Source organism: Lissotriton vulgaris, unplaced genomic scaffold (assembly GCF_964263255.1).
Source record: "Lissotriton vulgaris unplaced genomic scaffold, aLisVul1.2 SCAFFOLD_1006, whole genome shotgun sequence".
In the NCBI taxonomy this organism is placed as follows: Eukaryota; Metazoa; Chordata; class Amphibia; order Caudata; family Salamandridae; genus Lissotriton; species Lissotriton vulgaris.
In genome coordinates, this window is record NW_028249123.1 from 402,616 (window position 1) to 423,516 (window position 20,901).

Genomic DNA, 20,901 nt, shown 5'->3' on the forward strand with positions numbered 1-20,901 from the left:
AGAAAAAATGGGCAACCACCCCATTGTGACATACAGAAGGGCTAAGAACCTACAGGATAAACTCATCCACAGTCATTTCCAAACCTCCAACCAAAAATCATGGCTGAAAACAAAGGGCTTTGTAAAATGCTACAACTGTAAGATCTGCGAAATAGCCAAGCCAACCACAGAAATACCAATGCCCAATAACAAATCATGGAAAATCAAAGAATGTATCACCTGTAACAGCAAAAATACAGTATACATGATCGAATGTCCATGTAAACTCAAATATATAGGCAGCACAATCTGTGAGCTAAAAAAACGGATACTAGAACATGTCAGAGCCACAATACACAGGGACAGAAGCAATGCTGTCGCCAAACACATGGAGCTAAACCATGAAGGAGACTGGAAGAAACTGCGTTTCTGGGGTATTGAAACCCTAAATCCATCAACAAGGGGTGGACACAATGAAAGGGAACTCCGACGGAAGGAATCCAAACATATCCTAAGCTTCAGGACTATGATTCCGTTTGGGCTCAATCAGTCTGAAGAACTGTACACACACCTATAACTAGAATGAACTCTTAAGTAACTTCCTGCTAACCATGAACTATTTTAATGTTATCGTTTTGAATTTTGTCACCCCACTTCCCCTCACTGAACTATGCTCACTCGTAGAAAACACGCATTTCTTAAACAGCCCACTAGAGGGCAATAATTACGCCCCGGAAAACCGGCACAACTAAGTCTGTTATATGGTACCCGCATTAGTAAACAGGACTGTACGCCAAGTTAATCATAACAGAGATCTTAGTCGGGTTAATAATGGTAAAGGAAAAAACACTTAACTAAGGAAAACAGAGACACAAGTCAGCCCACTGGGGGGCGGGACTTAACAATTCATAAAGGTTTTCACTAACACCCACATCAAACGCATCCTCCGTAAGACACATGGGGATCCATTTTAACTATAACTGAACCATTTTACTAATTATTGGCACTTCCATATTTTGAGCGCAACAGCAACACAACATAATGGAACTACATATCCCATAACACCTGAGGATGTGGGTGGGACCAATTAACAATGGGTGTAACCTAATGCTGTGTGTGCTTTACAAAAACTGTGAGCTCCTTTCCCAAACTGACCGTGATCAAGACAGCGGACGCTGTCGAAACGCGTTGGTTGCTTTTTGTTGTTTAAATCCCCCACACGAATGATGAAATAAACAACCACTACTGAAAAAAAGCGTGTCAGTTCCGTCCTTCAGCGACTCCACCCCTCCCCGGGACCGGGGAGACCCTGTGCAAATTAACAGCGGTTGGCTCAACCGCAGGAGAAACGCGACCGAGAACTAAGGAGCGCCTAGCGAAGGGGAAGCGAGCCAAGCAGTGGAATATATATATATATATATATATATATATATATATATATATATATATATATATATATATTGAAGCTCACGCTTGAAAAGGGACTGTGGTTGGATACTGCACATTGCTTTCCTTCACCATCAGCCTCTGATGAAGAAAGTATTCGAAACGCAGAAGACTACGATGGTAGCAGGACTGTGAAAAGGGAACAGCTGGCTGGAGCCTTTTTACCTGTTTAGTGGAGCTGAGGCTTGGAGGCTTGGAGCTCTTCCCCTCTCCTTGAGTGCACCTCGCACTACGATACCAAGCTTGGAGCAGTAATACAGGGCGGCGGTCGTGCCGCCGAGGTGCACCACCCTCTGAAGCAGGGGGCCACAGGGGCAAATATCCCACGAGCCTCTGATATGGAGAAGATTTATACGACCGTCGCCCTGTATTACTGCTCCAAGCTTGGTATGCAAAAATAGCAAAACAACTCTGCCAGTTTGTGAATGCCAATCCAGAGTCAACCATAGACATGGTACTGAAACAGCACTGGCAGATGCCAGGGAGGATCTTCAATCTTCATTGGAGGATGTGAGAAATCAGAGTTTTCTGTTTGGTGGCTTTGGAGGGTGTGTGAGGCCCTACACGAGCAACAACCAAAATCATTGTCAGGGTGATCAACAAAAGTCACTAAATTAACCTGTGCTTAACCCTCTGGTAGCTTGGCACAAAAAAAGTCAAAGTTAACTTAGAGGCAATGTCTAACATATTTATGAAGCACACAAACAGTAATAAAGTGAAAATACAACACCTGAAATATCCCACATCAGTTTAGAAAAATAGTGTAAAATGTAATAGATAAAATGAGACCAAAATCCAACAAGCGAACCGGAGAAATGTTTAAGTTAAAATAGCGCCTAGAGGCAGAAAGCAATAATTGTTCGTTTCTGGTCGCACTAGACCGGGACAAAGCCTCAAGTTCAGACTGACTCCAATGGAATGCGTGCCGGATACAGTGACCAGGTTAGTCAGCCTGAAAAAGTTAACACCTCAAAGTCTGGGATTCAGAGTTAACAACACAAGAAAAATCCCACACCAATTTAGAATAATAGAGAATAACTTCAGAAATTATTTGACACTAAAACAATGAAAATCCAATCCTTAGAACTGGAGATATACAATTTCAAAGATTTAGGTAAGTATAGCACCTAAAAGCAAAAAGCTTGACTTGCGGTTATCTGGTCGTGCTAGATAGGGTAAAATAACAATGGATCATGGGCTAAATACAGGGAGCAGGTTAGTCCTAATGAAAAATGTACCTTTTTAAAGTTTGCCAGTCCGGTTCACAGTGGAGGATGCACCGAGGAGCAGACATAGTGCCACAGATGGCTGTCACTGTAGCGCGCAGAGCAGACAGAACATTACGGGTGGTCATCGCTTTGGCAAGAACGTTCTCTTGGACGTCGCAGATGGTCATTGCTGGAGCTTAGCATTGCCAGTCACCACAGGCTGTTAAGGCTGTATCACGAAGTGAAGATCTTGTGTTGCCGGTCATCTCTGTCAGTTGATGTAGCGCAAACAGTTGTGGTGTGAACTAACATGCTCAGAGTTGCAAAAAGCCCAAAACGTCAGGATTTCAACTTTGTTTTGGAGGAGTGCACTCTGATGTCAACCAAGGGCCCAGGACCTGGGGAGGGACCACTTGGGGCTCATTGACTAATTTTTGCAGAGGCCAGTAAGGCTCAGGCAGTTCCAATCGCAGGTGCAGTTGCAGCAGGTTAGCTGAGCAGTTGCAGGAAGGCCTCTGGAGCTTCTCGTGTACCTGTAGCCTAGACTGGAGGTCAGCCAACTGCCCCTTGGAATCACTCAGTTAGCCTGTAATGAAGGGAGCAGGTACAGTCTTTCTTCACAGGCAGCAGGACAGGTCTCAAGCAGCAGAGTAGTACTTCTTCTGTAGTACCCACAGGTCCAGAAGTGTTCTGAAGAGTGGGTCTGACGGTTCTATTTCTATACCTGACATCAGCTTTGAATTGAAAGAAGCATCTGGAGTTTTACCCCCACAGAGGAATCTTAACTTTTCTTCATCCCTGCTTTGGACCCAGGGATTCTGGGGTGACAAAAGACTGGTAGGTGATAGTTTCACCCCAACCCATTTTGTCAGGTTCCCCCACCCTGCCAACACTGAGTCCACCTTTTGTATTCCTGTCTGGGGGGAATACAAAAAGGTTAACTGCCAACTACACCTATTTATGTAACCCAGGAAAGAGGTTGCAGGAATCAAATGGTTATGCCAATGCTTTCGTCAAAATTGTGACTTAAAATCCAACTTTATCATTAAAGAGGATTTTACATTGCAATACCTTGGACACCAAACATGATATTTCTCCCCATTTTCAAACAAACATTATTACTTACTAAATGCAATAAGGTAATACAATTTTATCCAAGCAAATTAGAAGTTTTTTACTACCAGGACAAGAAAAAAATAAGAAATACACAATCAACTTCTTAAATACAATGCACCCTGCATTGTGGTCTGTTTAGGGCCTAACCTAGGGATGCATATGTATTAAAAAGTGTGTTTGAGGCCTGGCAAAAGGTTTATTTTGCCAGGTCCAAATGGCAGCTTAAACCTGCATTTCAAGCTCCAATGGTGGACCTGAAACATGTTTAAAATGACTTCTAAAGTGGGTGGCACGATAAGTACTGTAGGGCCCACTAGTAGCATTTCATTTACATGGCCGAGGTATATATAGCAACACTTTACTATGGACTTACAAGTAAATTAAATGTGTCAACTGCTTGCAGGACAATTTAACCATGTTTAGAGGAGTGAGCACCAGCACTTTAGCACTGGTTAGCAGTGGTGAAATGTGCACAGTCCGATGGCCAACAAAAACTAATTCAGAAAAATGGGAGGATGGAAGGCACAATGTTTGGTAGAAAGCAATTCCAAGGATATCAGGTCAACATGTGTTTCACCCCAGCTGAAAGTAGGGAGAACTACCCACCTCATGGGAGTTCTCATCTCTAAGGCGGAAGAACCTGGAAAGACCATCAGCATTGGCGTGGTCAGTTCCAGGGTGGTTTTCTATCGTAGAGTCCATCCCCTCAATGGAGCTGAACAACATCAATAATTTGGGATTCTCACTGCTCTTCTGCCTGAACCATCTGAGGGCTCTGTGGTCTGTCTGAACCCAGAAGTGAGCCCCAAACAGGTATAGTCTCAGATTCTTCAGTGCCCAGACCATAGAAAATGTTTCTGGCTCAACAGCAGTTCACTTCTGTTCCCTGGGAAGTAGCCTCCAAATGATGAAGACTACAGGTCGGTCTAGACCCAACTCATTTTACTGTGACAGTACTACTTCTATGACTTGTTCTGAAGCATCAGTCTGGTCTATGAATTACCAAGAGAAGTCAGGGGCCTTGACCACAGGTGGCATGCACATGACCTCCTTGAGGGTGTCAAAGGCTATCTGGAAGCTTACGTCTAGATATCCTTCGTGGGCTGCTTCTTGGAAGTCAGCTCAGTCAAGGAGGCAAGAATGGCTCCATGTCCATTGATAAACCTCCTATAATATCCAGAGAGGCCCAGGAAGGCCCTTACTTCAGTCTGAGGCTCTCATCCAAGGATAGTCTCTATCACCCTGATTTGGAACTGGCCCGCTGGGCTAGAAAATACAGGCCTCTCATTTGCCCTTTCAGTCATGCTACTCTGCCAGTACCCTGACGTCGAGTCAAAGGTACTCAGGAACTTGGCAGCTCCCAGCCTGTCAATGAGCTCACCTTCTCGGTGGATGGGGTTAGCATCAGTTTTGGTAACTGAAATTAGCTCCCTATAATCTACACATAGCCTGACTTCTGCAGTGGCACCCGGTGGGGTGGCTATGGGTAGCAGCATTACTGAGTTGAACCAGGGATTATTAAAGTACTCAACCACCCCCAAAACAAGCATTGTTGGATACCTACAGCTTGACGCTGGCCCTCACCTTGTCTGTTAGTCTGTAAATGTTGATCTTTACAGACAAGTTGGTCCAGAATCTATTTCATGGGTACATAGATGTGTAAGCCCAGAGGTGAGGGCGACCAGAGCAGCATGCTGCCCCAGCAACTGGTGCAGTCCCTGTGCTATTCTAGGGTGAGGGTGTGGGAGAGGTTGACATCCTTCATCGACCAACCCTGCTCCTTGAAAGACAGGAAGCGGGGGAGAGGTTCACTCTCCTCTTCCACTCCATCATCTGTCACTAAGAGCATAGTGAATTCAGACCTCATATAGTGGGGCTAGAGCCAGTTTATATGGAGTACCCTTAAGGGGGTCCTAGAGATCTTGAGGTCCACCAGGAAGGTGACAACCCCTTTCTCTCCTTCACCTTGTAGGGACAAGACCAGCCATCTTGGAGGGCCCTGGGCTCCATGGGCCCCATGACCCACACTTTTTGCCTCCTGGCCATACCAAGGCTTCATTACATCCTGGCTGGCTTCTAGATTGGCAGTGGATTTTTTTACAAAAGTGCTGCATCTAATTTTGGAAACCCAGCATGTAGCTGACTGGATGTAGGGGGAAACGGGTTCTTTTGGAGCTTGCCCCCACCCCCTATTCACCAAAACCCATGTTTCCAGGTGTCCTTGACTCCCTTCTTGGGCAGTCATGGACCATGTGATCATGAACACCCATTCAGGCAATCCTAACGTCTCCGAGTGTGACCCAAGCTCCACTGTTTTCCAGACAGTGTGATCCAGACCATTGCCTAATAAACAATTCACAAACACAGCAAGACTCACTGTTACTTTTAGAGAAACTGCCCCTCCCTACTCCACTCAGAGGAAACCAGAGCCACAGGAGAGTGACTCTCACAGTTGTCTGCTACTACAATCTGGTGCAATGTAATGAGTATTGTTGGTCTTAGCTCTCTCTACAGGGTCACCCCAATGTTTTCATCTTCTTCACTCCTATTATTTTAATTTAATTTGTGTTGGCTTAAGGACTCTTGTGTACTGTACCACTGCTAATCAGTGCTAAAATGATTGTGTTCTCACAATTAAACATGGTGAACTTGGCTTACACCTAATTGGCACATTTAATGTACTTATAAGACCCTAGTAAAGTGCTTCTAGATGTACCCAGGGCCTGTAAATTAAATGGTCCTAGTGGGCCTGCAGCACTTATTGGGCCACCCACTTAAGTAGCAATTTTAAACACGTGGTTAAACCTGACAAGGATTGTGTTTGTTGCCTGAGTGGGAGGTTCCACCTCTTTCAATCAATAACCCAATTTCTTACAGATGATCAGCCAATTACAGCATGGTGGACTGGTTAATCTGCAGCTTCAGTGGGTTCACAGATTTGTGGATTATATGCCAATTAAAAGTCGAAAGGAGTGAAGCACGACCAATTCCATTGTGTACTATTTAAGAAGGGCATGTTTCCTAGTGACCTTAACTTCTTGATATAAAATTGAGTGCCATGAATATATAACTGCAAAAAGAACAAATGATGGACGGAATGCGGAACAAATCAAACATTCACACCCAGTCACTGATCTGTGTTTAATCCATTGTTTTTTTTTGCACCACACCACCCCAGTTTGGACCCAGCCATATGCAAATCAGTCTTGACCCTGCTCCTCATGGAAACAGTCCAGCCCAAACTGCCAATCCAGGTCCTCCCTGGACCGGAAACCAAGCATCCTGGGACCGGTTTCGGGGTATCACCTCTCAACAGCCAGGCTAGCTTGAGTCCAGTGGCAAAGTAAGCACGGACCCAATGTCTGGGCATGCCCTTCCCATTTAGTGCAACCAAAGCAAAAATAAAAAATGATGGATAGAATGCTGAACAAATCAATGATTTACCCCCTGTCACAGATCTGGATGTAATCCATCATTTTTTTTCTCACCACACCAACCCAGTTTGGAATCAGCCATATGCAAATCAGTCTTGACCCTGCTTCCCATGGGAACAGTCCTGCCCGAACTGCCAAGCCAGGTCCTCCCTGGACCGGAAAAGAAGCATCCTTTGACCGGTTTTGCAGTATTATTCCTCATCAGCCAGGTTAGCTCGAGTCCAGTGATATACTGAGCACAGGAACCGCATCTGGGCATACTCTTTCCACTTAGGGCAACAAAAGCCTGGCCTGCCAGTTCCGGCTGGACTGTTCCCATGGGTTGAATGGTCAAGACTGAGTTGCACATGGCTGCAACGCACTTCGTGTTTGGAGAATTTTCTGTTCTCTGAAGCACCGAAATTATAACAAAGTTGTTACTATTGCATGTCTAGTGTTTTTTTAATTCTATCATACATCTAATATCTGATTTCCTTTCATTACTGCTTTTCACATTCAACTGTGAGCATAAAACAGTGTTTTCCACTGTCAGTATATCTAACTGTTCATTAATAATCAAATGTCCTTTAATACAATGTGTTCTTATACCTCATATACAACTCTTTCTCATCTCAGTTTGACGTTAGAAGTCTATGTTGCTCTTTCATCTTTCAACAATGGTTCCCAAGTAATGTTTTATCTTTTTTTGATCGTATCTTTGCCCTTGTGGCTGCCTTAATTCAATCCTGTGTGTTTAGTATTTTTTCCCCTGCTGATTACATTTGATGCTTCTTAAAATAGTATATTTAATATTCCAGCCTCTGGCAAAATGTTTGCTGTAATACAAACAACGTTTTGATTTCTCTAATTTGTACTCAAATTCTCTTAGAACTGCATTATGAATCACATCTCACAACAGCTGTTGTGCCCAAATGGCAGTTAATGACCACTTTGGAGTATATTATCTAGAGAATAGTGCATTCTGCTGCATAGGTGTGCACTGGCTATGTTTGAACATGAACCAGAGAGGTTGCATTGTGACAGGACAGCAAGATTATCTGCTACTCTTTTAGGGTGTACTGGAGGAGTCTGAAGGCCCGAACTAGAGTTGACACAGATCCAGATATTAAGCATCTTTGTGGTGGACCTCAGGCCAATCCTCAAAGGCTCGGGAACATGTGTAGCTCACAGTCATCCCTGTTCCCTTCAGAAATCCAATTGTGTGCTATATAGAACCAAATTTAAGACATTTAGCTGGGCCCTTCTTCATTTGCAGGTGAACCATTGTGGCCTCTTCTGCAACAGCAAACGGTGGATTCTGGTGGGAAAACTGTAGGTTCATCTATCCAAGCATCACATATAATGATTTTCACTTGGGAAATGCTTTGGGTAATGATTATCCCTGTATGTAAATATAACAAGCTAAAGGGAAAACATTATCTGTTGAGTGACTCACATTGCGGAATTTCCTCACAAGAGGGTTGTGCCACAGTGAAAGGTCTTCTTTGTGGTGAGCCGTTGAGCCGTATTTTTCGAACATATACATTTCTGGCAAGGATGAATGGTACATCATTCTATCCTAGCAGATCAAACGTACCTCTACTGCTTTCATTAACCTTGTATAACAGCAGGTAAATCCAAAATTCTCATTATAATTCTCATAGTAAGGTAAACAAATTACCTAGGTTTAGAAGTAGAACTAACTTTGCCTTTTTCAGTTCCAAGGTGATGTAGTCTCCTTGCTGGCCTTCTCCGTGGATGATCACACCTTCACTCTCTGAGCTTTTAAATTTCAGGGTAATAAGATCTTTGTAGGTTTTCATTTTCTTGTTCTTGAATCTGTATGACAATCCACCTTGGCCATCAAAGTTAATAGAATCCGCCCCTGTTGAGTGATATAAAATGAAGTTGTTATTGACTGATCATATATTGCATTAGACAGGAAAACACATTCCTCGTAAATCCAGGTTGTAACATAAGCGTTATGCTTTATGACCATGTACCTGGGATCTCTTGCAGTTTTGTTTTGTATCGGTCCTTGTGAGGATTTGATGATAAAGAAGTAACAAAAAGAGCATGGAAAAGAACACACTTACAAAGACTGAGGTACTTTATTGTTTATGGCATCTACAACTTAACAAAGGTGGTTGCAGATAATGCATTACATGTCTGACATGCTCATTCTTTCTTTTTAATTAACATCATGTGATTAACTCTTCTGGTGCAGTATGTAAGGTCCCAACCAAACCTCTAAATATTTGGGGCCATATGTATCAAGCAAATTCACATTCGCAAAGGCCGAAATTCGCAGAATTTCGCCCTTTGCGAATGCGAATTTGCTAAATGGAATGTATTAAGAAAAATTTGGTGCAAAATAAGGAATCACACAATTTGCGATTCCTTATTTTGCAATTGCATTTAAGGAATCACACATTTTGCGATTCCTTAAATGCAATATATGAAGGCAAAAAAAATTCCAAAATGCCCTTAAGGAATCGGAAATTACCACCAACTTCTAGTTGGTGGTAAGTTGTGATTTCCTTTAAAAATGCACATTTCAACATTTTTCTAAGTGCCATGTGATGCACATACATGTCCTCAGGGCATGTATGTGCACCATATGTATACCCATACTTATTTCAGGGGTGCAACAGGGTGTCCTTTGGACACCCCTGCACCCTTGAAATTATTCTCAATTTGCGATTAGCAAATTGCGAATCGCAAATTGAGAATAAATTCCCATTCCCTCCTATGGGCCAGGAGGCCCATAGAAATGAATGGGAAAGTATTCCTTAATTGCGAATTCGCAATTTGCGAATTTGCAATTAAGGAAGATCAAGAAATCGCTAAAAAATTGCGATTTTATTGATACATACCAATTAGCGATTCTGAAATAGCGATTTCTTAAAAATCACTATTACAGAATCGCTAATTGGTATCTTGATACATATGGCCCATAGTGTATATATTAGCTAATAAATCGCCAATAGATTCAACTGCAATTCGAACATTATTTTCCGTTATGTACTTTTTTTCAAACGAAAATGATTACTTGATTTTTTTTAAATGGATTCCATTGTACATAAACGCATGTCAAAACATACTCCCTTAGGAATGTATTGGTAACTTTAATCTCAATATCTCCAATGTATTTTGAAGTTATCCACCTCCTCCTCAAGGTGAGTACATTTACAATAAGGGTTTACCACATGCTACGAAAAGAAGCAAATACATATTATCATTAATATGTCTCTAATGACACGTAAAATAATCTTAATAGGTGTCCTTCCTTAGTCATCAGTAGAAGGGAGAGAAAACTTTACACATCAAGCAAAAGTAACAGTTGTACCATCCATGGAAGTGATGTCATCATTGACTGGGGCTTTCAGTCTCCTGGAGGTCCATCCCTGTAACTGCTGTCATTGTAGGTGTGGTGTCACATGACTGTGTGGGATAAAGTGAGGTCTGAGATTACTCTGGTCACGTGTTAGTCACATGTTCATGGTCCTACAGTTGGGGTTGGGGCTATGGGGCAGCCTTCAGTGAACCAGAACCCTTGGAGATCAGGTGACCCAGCTTCTATTGGGGTGTCTAGGATACATATAAAGAGCTCCTAAGCAGTCTATGCAACAACCAAAAACCCTCCTACAGAAAGGAGCGCAAGATGCTTCTGATTTACGCCCGGGATACATTTCTATTGCTTGATTGATATATGTGTTGCTTTAAGAAATAATAGCTGAAACACAGTCAGTAACGCTGTGCCATCTGAAGCTCGGTGAGCCTTCCATGACCATGCAGTGTGACAGCCCTATGTGCATAGCCAGCTGGTGTGTCAATGCGTGGATGCCTACGACCGATGAATACTAGAACGCATACAAATACCGCTTGCAGGAGTTAATACTATCGCCAGCAAACAGCTTACATCTTGCCATAGAGCCTCTGAACAACAAAAATTTCACAAATAAAGGTTTCGTATTGTACGATCCTTTGAATGCCATCAGTACCCTGAGTGTATAAAATGAAAGGCGGGGTGAATGGGAAGTCTTGTCTAGAGCTGTTGAGCTTATTGCTGTAAAAATACCAAAACTTGTAACACTGAGGCAAATTATCTTTAGGGTCCCTAGTAATGCAAAGTAATGTATGTAGCATGTGTAGTATTATGTATACATAGTGGAAAAGCGTGCAGACTGTCCAACAGCACCAGGACGTGTACCAGGAAATTGTAAACCATGCCACTGTTTATTTGTTGCAAATATTTTTTTTTAATAAAATATCCTTACACAAAGCCAGAGTCTTTCATTGCATGGGCTGCATGGGATGATATCATGTCAGGGGCCGGGTTACAGAAGCTTTATTACGATACAAGTGGGGTCGGAAGCTTTAGAAGTGCCAATGCTCTGTTTAGATGGGCTCTAGTTGAAGATGTGGAGGTTAACAGAGCGCCGGTGAAGATGTGGTTATTTGGAGAAGAGGTGTATTCACTCCACAAACCAACCAGGAGACGTTTTTAAGAGGAGACCACCCATCGTTAATGCACAGCTAGATTATCAATGGCAGGCAGACATAATCAGTCTTCAAGATCTAGCCAAACATAATAATGGAACTTGATATATATCACTGGTCACACATTTATTGCCAAAGTATGCCTTTGCAGAAACGCTAAGCGATAAAGGTGGTACAAGCGTCACCAATGCCTTTAAAAATATCTTCAGAAAGTGTGAACCCCTCAAAAACTACAAACAGATGCTGGAACAGAATTCTTAAACAATTTGCTTCAGAAATTAATAAAAACAACATGCTGGTCACCATTTTCTAACAACCACAGAAATGAAAGCCGCTGTTATAGAGTGCTTTAATTGAACTTTAAAATCTAGGATGTGACATTAGAAGGAAGGTGTTTCTAGAAGTTCCAAATCGCAATACAGAGTTTAGCTGTATGGGTAAATTAGGAAGACTTTTAGGCACAGTACAGCATATAAAAAGTCAGGTGGAGCCGGATCCTTTGTGCCCCCGATATTAACGGGGGGTTCCATACACTCTATGTGTATAGTAATATTGTAGAGATGCAGAGGATCGGTGATTGTTATTCACTGTTGTTAAGATAGGTCCAGGTGATGGGGAAAAATAACACACTGACTAATATTCAGTTTAAGAAGCCCGACTACGTACTAATTTCTAAAAACCATTTAGACACAATATCGGTCATAATCTGTTACTATTAATCTGAATCAGTGTCCTTTAAATATTGTTAAGCTTCATTTAAGGCCACGAGGCTCCAGCGAGTATTAAAAAGTCATCATGGTAATCATGAAAACATACGGTGACCTTGCTTTGTACAGGGACTATTACAGACACCAGGCAGGATATGGGGGGCCATCATTGTTTCAAGGGGCCCCTGTTATGAATGGGGTGGGTCTGGAGGTTTCTTCCATAGTTTATTAAGAAAAACCATGTCTTTCTCAAAAGAGGCTATGAAATTGCAAAACCCTACATTAAAGTGGGAACATCTGACATTGTGGTGGGATATGTGACTTCCGCTGTTGCCGAACGCATGAACAAACAACCACAAGAAGGAGCGTGACTTGTGTACAAGCCACACACAAGTATTAAAAGGAAGCAAAGGTCTTTGAACCATCGGGGTCCACTTGCTCTCTATACAAAAAGGAGGCGCTCTTCCGAAAGTGATCACAAAAGAAGATTAAAACAACAGAACATTAGCTAAAGTAAATATTTTTTTTAAAGTAACAAGCTGCAAACTTTGTACATTTCGCATTGAGGGAATGTGCAAAATCAAAGTTAGACCTGTTTTCCCTAAAGCCCACTCAGACCAGTATCAAAAACAGGTTTTTCATGGACGTATTGCCTTTAGCCACTTTGCCCCCATTAGAGGGTATTGTATCAGGGTCCACAGATATGTATCTGGAGATCAGCAATTCTCTGCTGTATCTTGTTTGTAAAATGTAAAAGCGGACGAGGCCAATGTACCAGCTACTGGTTAAGTGGCGATGATCGCTTACCCCATCGCAACCATGTTTAATCAGATGGACGTCACCCTCGGTGATCGACTCATCACACAAAGTGATAACATGTATGCATACATCAAGAGTATTCTAAATTACAACACCCTAAAACTGGTCCCAGGATGCTTGTTTGCTGTACAGGGAGGACCTGGCCTGCCAGTTTGGGCTGGACTATTTTCATTAGTAGCAGGGTAGAGACTGATTTGCATATAGCTGGGTCCAAATTGTGGTGGCAGAGTGAGCAATTTAACATTGGATTAAACCCAGATCTGTGACTAGGGATGGGTGGTTGAAAAATGTCAGCACTCCATTGATCATCTTGTGATTGCTATGATCACCCTTAGTGGCCAAGGGTATGCCCAGATGTGGGTCCCTTGCATGCTGTGCCACAGGATTCAAGTTAGCCTGGCTGATGAGGGGTGATACCCCGAAAATGGTCCCAGGATGCTTGTGTATGGGCCAGAGAAGACCTGGCCTGGCAGTTCCGGATGGACTGTTCCCATGTGGAGATGGGTTAAGACTGATTTGCAAATGGCTGGGCCCAAACTGGGGTGGAATAGTGAGCAAAGGAACAATGGATTAAACCCAGATCTGTGATGGGGGTGAGTGGTTGAAAAGGTTCAGCAGTCTGTCCATCATCTTGTTATGTTTGCTATTCTAAATTACAGCTGCGATGCCCTGGACACACTGCTTCTAGCTGGGCTCTTTTACAGGGATACTTATGCACATTTTGAGGACAAGGATCTGGTTGGTAACAATTAAGGTTTTGTAAAAAGAGCAAGCTTTGCTGCTGGTGGTAGACAGTTTGAGCTCCTCGGGGGTATACAGTCACAGCTTTTCTTCCAAGATAAGCTGCTCATCAACGGTATCCATCTTAAGATCAAACTTAACAGCAACATGGACTCATTCTGTCTTATCAGCGAGGATGCATAACAGTATGAACTGGTCATACTAACCAGTATTTTGTGTGTAAAGAGAATGACAGTGTCACAAAATGTCAGACTGACTCATACCAAAACTTTAAAGCTATCAAATCCAATCTGGATATAATGTTTCTAACAGAAACATGGCTCACTGAGGCCTCAACCCCTACTATTGCGAGCGCTATCCCCTCTGGCTACCAGGGTTACATGTTTAAATATCGATTACAAAAATATAGATGAAAAAAATATTGATGTGAAAATATTGATTACAAAAAATATCGAATCCCTATAGTTAAACCGGTAAGTACAGTAATATTGACTCAAAAATATCAATATAAAAAATATAGATGTAAAAAATATCGACTTCAAAAAATAACATACCTTAAAATAAATTAATTAAATAATATTAATATTATTAACAAAATAACATTTAATACATATTTTACCTAATTATAACAAATCAACTTAATTTAACAAATATAAACACAAACAAATGTGTACATAAACATATATTTACTTAAATACATTTTATTAACTATTATCTTTATTTTATAAACGTTTTCAATTATATAAAAATAAAATAAACACATATATAAATAATTTTAAATTAAATATTCTATATTTAATTACCACATTAAACTATTAAAAAAATACATACATTTAATACCAAAATAAAAACATTAGTAGTTAAAATGTTGGATAGTTAAGGGGTAAAAATTACTATTCCTACTCCAGTGAGTGCAACAGTAGGGAAAGCGCTGGATAACATAGGGGTAAAAATTACTATTCCCACTCCAATGAGTGCAACAGTAGGGAAAGCACTGGATACCGTAGGGGTAAAAATTGCTAGTCTCTTTCCAATGAGTGCAACAGTAGGGAATGTGCTGGATAGCGTAGGGGTAAAATGTATTATTCCCACTACAGTGAGTGCAACAGCAGGGAAAGCGCTGAATAGCGTAGGGGTAAAAATTACTATTCCCACTCTATTGAGTGCAATAGTAGGGAAAGCGCTGGATAGCAGAGGGGTAAAATTTACTATTCCCACTCCGGTGAGTGCAACAGTAGGGAAAGCGATGAGTCCCAAAACAATAAAAAAACAAAACCATCAACATTTTTATTAAATCTAATTTCCAATATTGATTAATATATACATTTAAATATAATATTATTAACAAAGATAATTGAAAACATATATATATTTCACAATATTAAACACTATAACATCCACAACACACCTACAATTAATTACACAATTAAATCGAACAATTACTAATCCATTATTGAAAATGTATTTATCATTATTTATTTATTGAGCGATAAAAAATGAATTACCTTTCACACCATTTACACATATAAACACCAAAAAACACACCTAAAATTAATTACACAATTGCAATTAATAATTTCTTATTAATTAATGGTAATTATTTTATAAGTATTTAATAATCAATAAAAAAATGTAATTACTTACCACCCTTCACACAATTTACACATATAAACACCACAACACATACCTAAAATTAATTAAACAATTAACCTAATTATTTATTAATGTACTAATTGAAACTATTAACAACTAATTATTAAACTGTTATTAATTAATCAATTAACACATTTATTATGTAATACATTTTATAAAATTAAATTACTTCCCACCCTATTCCTCTATAAACCCACAACCCGCTACGGAACTAAAAACGCAGAATTAAACTTAAAATAAATTAATAACTAGTAAAACTCTAAAACATATTATAAAATGACAAACAATTCTCATTAAAAAGACTAAAATACATACAATTATTAATAACTCGATATTATTGTATACTATATTTTTGTACACAATATTTATTACAAAGATATTTATGTAATCAATATTAATTACCTGTCAGTCGATATTCTTGTCAACTATATTTTTGTTGTCGATATTTCTTTGCCACGATATTTCTGTGGCGATATTTCTACTCTGGACCGGGTATCACATCCTAAGGAGGGATTGTGCAGTGGGTAAGGGCGGTGGAGTTGCCATTCTTTTTTAAAAGGATATTTCCTGGACCATAGTTTCTACAGGAGAGCTAGACAGGGCGGAATGTCTTGGCTTCCATTTTGTACTCTCTGCACATCAATCCTTGGCTGGAGCCTCAATCTATAGGCTCCCTGGCCCTGCCGGGTAGTTCCTTGAGTCCATTAGTGGCTCAATTTCACCCCTAGTCTCCAAATACGAGCACTTCCTGGTATTGGGTGACTTCAATATTCATATGGACAAACCAGATGAGCAGGAGTCCATCACACTGCGGGAGTCGCTGGCCATTTTCAATCTGTTCCCTTATGTGCATCTCCCCACCCATGATAAGGGACACGCACTCAATCACATTTCTTTTAATACAGAGATCGAAACAGATGTGCCTCTCCCTCTAGTATGGTCAGGTCACCACATGTTAGGCTTCAGGGTGTGTAAATTAATAAGATGCCCTCAATCCTACAGGAAGTCTCATCCCACCAGAACTTTCCATCGAATGACCCCAGCAGCCATGAGAGAAGCGCTTGTTCACCACCTGCTATCCCTCAACAGCAACCTTGAGAGTGATGTACTCTGCTTGGAGAACTGGCTCCACCAACGCTTCTTTGCGCTTGCACCTTCTTCCACTCTCCCCTCTAAATCTGCTAGAATTTCGGCCCTATGGTTTAATGAAGCTCTCAGGAAGAGCAAAAGTGCCTTCAAACGACTGGAGAGAGCATGGCGGCAAAACTTTAATCCTGAAGATAAAGAAATTCATAAACATGCCCTCAAGGTCCACTACAATAAAAAATTTCGAGGAAGAGAAAAACTTCTTTTCATCTAAAATTGAGTCATCTGGTAATAAAAGTAAAGACATTTTCAAAATAGTGAAAGACTTCTCCTCCCGAGTGCGGCTGACAGACTTTTTACTCCCATTTGCGAATGGACAAGTCAACTTGCCTTATATTTTTATAACAAAATCAAAACTATTCAAGATTCCTTTGTGGAACCCAACCTGGCTAAAGGAGGGAACATAGTCCCTCTACCCTCAAGCAACCCCGATACGGGTCATCCCCTCACACAGTTTCCTCCCATTCCTTTGGAGACATCCTTGGAGATTATGAAAGGCCTCAAGTCACGCTCTCCCTCTGACCCTTGTCCTGCCAAGGTGCTGGCATCTGCAGCTGAGAATATTAACCCAGCTGTTAATATGATTCTCAATTCCTCGCTGAAAAACGGTCAGGTGCCGTGTGTATGGAAAAATGTGAACATCCTTCCACTATTAAAAGAGCCCTCTGCACATCCCTCAGTGACATCAAACTACAGATCAATACCACTCCTTCCTTTTTTCTCTAAAGCCCTTGAGAAATATGTGAATTTAGTTACCACAGAATACGTGGAAACTAAAAATTTGCTACACCACAGCCAGTCCTGCTTTAGAACTAATTTTATTTACAACAAGGGGTGGTGAGGGACAGAGTCTCTGAATTAAACAGAATACTCTCACCCAGTCAAGAGATCAGGGCTAGATCCAACACCGTTTTTTAGCTCACTGAACCATCCCAGTTTCAGAACCTGGCTGTATGCAAATTAGTCTGTTCCTGTCCCAGTGCATGATGGGAACAGGGCAAACCAAACTACAAAAGCCAATTCTTACACTGGGAAGGAAACAAGCTACCGGAGACCGGTTTCTGGCATTTTAGCCGTCTTCGGCCCGGCTTGCTTGAATCCTGATGGTGCAATGAGCAAGGGACTCACATCTGAGTATACCCTTCCACGCTTCGGGTGGACAAAAATATTTACAACAAGGGGTGGTGAGGGACAGAGTCTCTGAATTAAACAGAATACTCTCACCCAGTCAAGAGATCAGGGCTAGATCCAACACCGTTTTTTAGCTCACTGCACCATCCCAGTTTCAGAACCTGGCTGTATGCAAATTAGTCTGTTCCTGTCCCAGTGCATGATGGGAACAGGGCAAACCAAACTACAAAAGCCAATTCTTACACTGGGAAGGAAACAAGCTACCTGGGACCGGTTTCTGGCATTTCAGCCGTCTTCGGCCCGGCTTGCTTGAATCCTGATGGTGCAATGAGCAAGGGACTCACATCTGAGTATACCCTTCCACGCTTAGGGTGGACAAAAATATTTACAACAAGGGGTGGTGAGGGACAGAGTCTCTGAATTAAACAGAATACTCTCACCCAGTCAAGAGATCAGGGCTAGATCCAACACCGTTTTTTAGCTCACTGCACCATCCCAGTTTCAGAACCTGGCTGTATGCAAATTAGTCTGTTCCTGTCCCAGTGCATGATGGGAACAGGGCAAACCAAACTACAAAAGCCAATTCTTACACTGGGAAGGAAACAAGCTACCGGGCACCGGTTTCTGGCATTTCAGCCGTCTTCGGCCCGGCTTGCTTGAATCCTGATGGTGCAATGAGCAAGGGACTCACATCTGAGTATACCCTTCCACGCTTAGGGTGGACAAAAATATTTACAACAAGGGGTGGTGAGGGACAGAGTCTCTGAATTAAACAGAATACTCTCACCCAGTCAAGAGATCAGGGCTAGATCCAACACCGTTTTTTAGCTCACTGCACCATCCCAGTTTCAGAACCTGGCTGTATGCAAATTAGTCTGTTCCTGTCCCAGTGCATGATGGGAACAGGGCAAACCAAACTACAAAAGCCAATTCTTACACTGGGAAGGAAACAAGCTACCGGGGACCGGTTTCTGGCATTTCAGCCGTCTTCGGCCCAGCTTGCTTGAATCCTGATGGTGCAATGAGCAAGGGACTCACATCTGAGTATACCCTTCCACGCTTAGGGTGGACAAAAATATTTACAACAAGGGGTGGTGAGGGACAGAGTCTCTGAATTAAACAGAATACTCTCACCCAGTCAAGAGATCAGGGCTAGATCCAACACCGTTTTTTAGCTCACTGCACCATCCCAGTTTCAGAACCTGGCTGTATGCAAATTAGTCTGTTCCTGTCCCAGTGCATGATGGGAACAGGGCAAACCAAACTACAAAAGCCAATTCTTACACTGGGAAGGAAACAAGCTACCGGGGACCGGTTTCTGGCATTTCAGCCGTCTTCGGCCCGGCTTGCTTGAATCCTGATGGTGCAATGAGCAAGGGACTCACATCTGAGTATACCCTTCCACGCTTAGGGTGGACAAAAATATTTACAACAAGAGGTGGTGAGGGACAGAGTCTCTGAATTAAACAGAATACTCTCACCCAGTCAAGAGATCAGGGCTAGATCCAACACCGTTTTTTAGCTCACTGCACCAACCCAGTTTCAGAACCTGGCTGTATGCAAATTAGTCTGTTCCTGTCCCAGTGCATGATGGGAACAGGGCAACCCAAACTACAAAAGCCAATTCTTACACTGGGAAGGAAACAAGCTACCGGGGACCGGTTTCTGGCATTTCAGCCGTCTTCGGCCCGGCTTGCTTGAATCCTGATGGTGCAATGATCATCACCACCCCCTTTTCTGAATCGTTTTTGGCCACTATAGGTGTGGCAGGGTATACTCAGACATGAGTCCCTTTCTCACTGCTCCATCAGGATTCAAGCAAGCCGGGCCGAAGACGGCTGAAATGCCAGAAACCGGTCCCCGGTAGCTTGTCTCCTTTCTGGTGAAGAATTGGCTTGGTAGTTTAGTCTGCCCTGTTCCCATGATGCACTGGGCCAGGGACAGACTGATTTGCATATAGCCAGGTTCTGAGCTGGGATGGGGCAGTGAGATAAATAACGGTGATGGATCAAGCCCTGATCTTTGGACTGGGTAAGAGTGGTCTGCTTAATTCAGACACTCTGTTCATCACCACCCCCTTTTCTGAATCGTTTTTGGCCACTATAGGTGTGGCAGGGTATACTCAGACATGAGTCCCTTTCTCACTGCTCCATCAGGATTCAAGCAAGCCGGGCCGAAGACGGCTGAAATGCCAGAAACCGGTCCCCGGTAGCTTGTCTCCTTTCTGGTGAAGAATTGGCTTGGTAGTTTAGTCTGCCCTGTTCCCATGATGCACTGGGCCAGGGACAGACTCATTTGCATATAGCCAGGTTCTGAGCTGGGATGGGGCAGTGAGATAAATAACGGTGATGGATCAAGCCCTGATCTTTGGACTGGGTAAGAGTGGTCTGCTTAATTCAGACACTCTGTTCATCACCACCCCCTTTTCTGAATCGTTTTTGGGCACTATAGGTGTGGCAGGGTATACTCAGACATGAGTCCCTTTCTCACTGCTCCATCAGGATTCAAGCAAGCCGGGCCGAAGACGGCTGAAATGCCAGAAACCGGTCCCGGTAGCTTGTCTCCTTTCTGGTGAAGAATTGGCTTGGTAGTTTAGTCTGCCCTGTTCCCATGATGCACTGGGCCAGGGACAGACTGATTTGCATATAGCCAGGTTCTGAGCTGGGATGGGGCAGTGAGATAAATAACGGTGATGGATCAAGCCCTGATCTTTGGACTGGGTAAGAGTGGTCTGCTTAATTCAGACACTCTGTTCATCGCCACCCCCTTTTCTGAATCGTTTTTGGCCACTATAGGTGTGGCAGGGTATACTCAGACATGAGTCCCTTTCTCACTGCTCCATCAGGATTCAAGCAAGCCGGGCCGAAGACGGCTGAAATGCCAGAAACCGGTCCCCGGTAGCTTGTCTCCTTTCTGGTGAAGAATTGGCTTGGTAGTTTAGTCTGCCCTGTTCCCATGATGCACTGGGCCAGGGACAGACTGATTTGCATATAGCCAGGTTCTGAGCTGGGATGGGGCAGTGAGATAAATAACGGTGAT

General features: G+C 42.4%; 1 protein-coding gene across 1 annotated transcript in view; it reads right to left on the minus strand.

Moving 5' to 3' along the window:
* Window positions 1–20,901, minus strand: part of LOC147663694 (contactin-associated protein-like 2) — a 542,132-nt gene that overhangs the window by 245,295 nt on the left and 275,936 nt on the right. Inside the window, exon 4 of the mRNA XM_086950260.1 lies at window positions 8,844–9,047. Within this exon, the coding sequence (XP_086806386.1) occupies window positions 8,844–9,047 (204 nt within the window). The remainder of the gene's footprint in view (window positions 1–8,843; window positions 9,048–20,901) is intronic.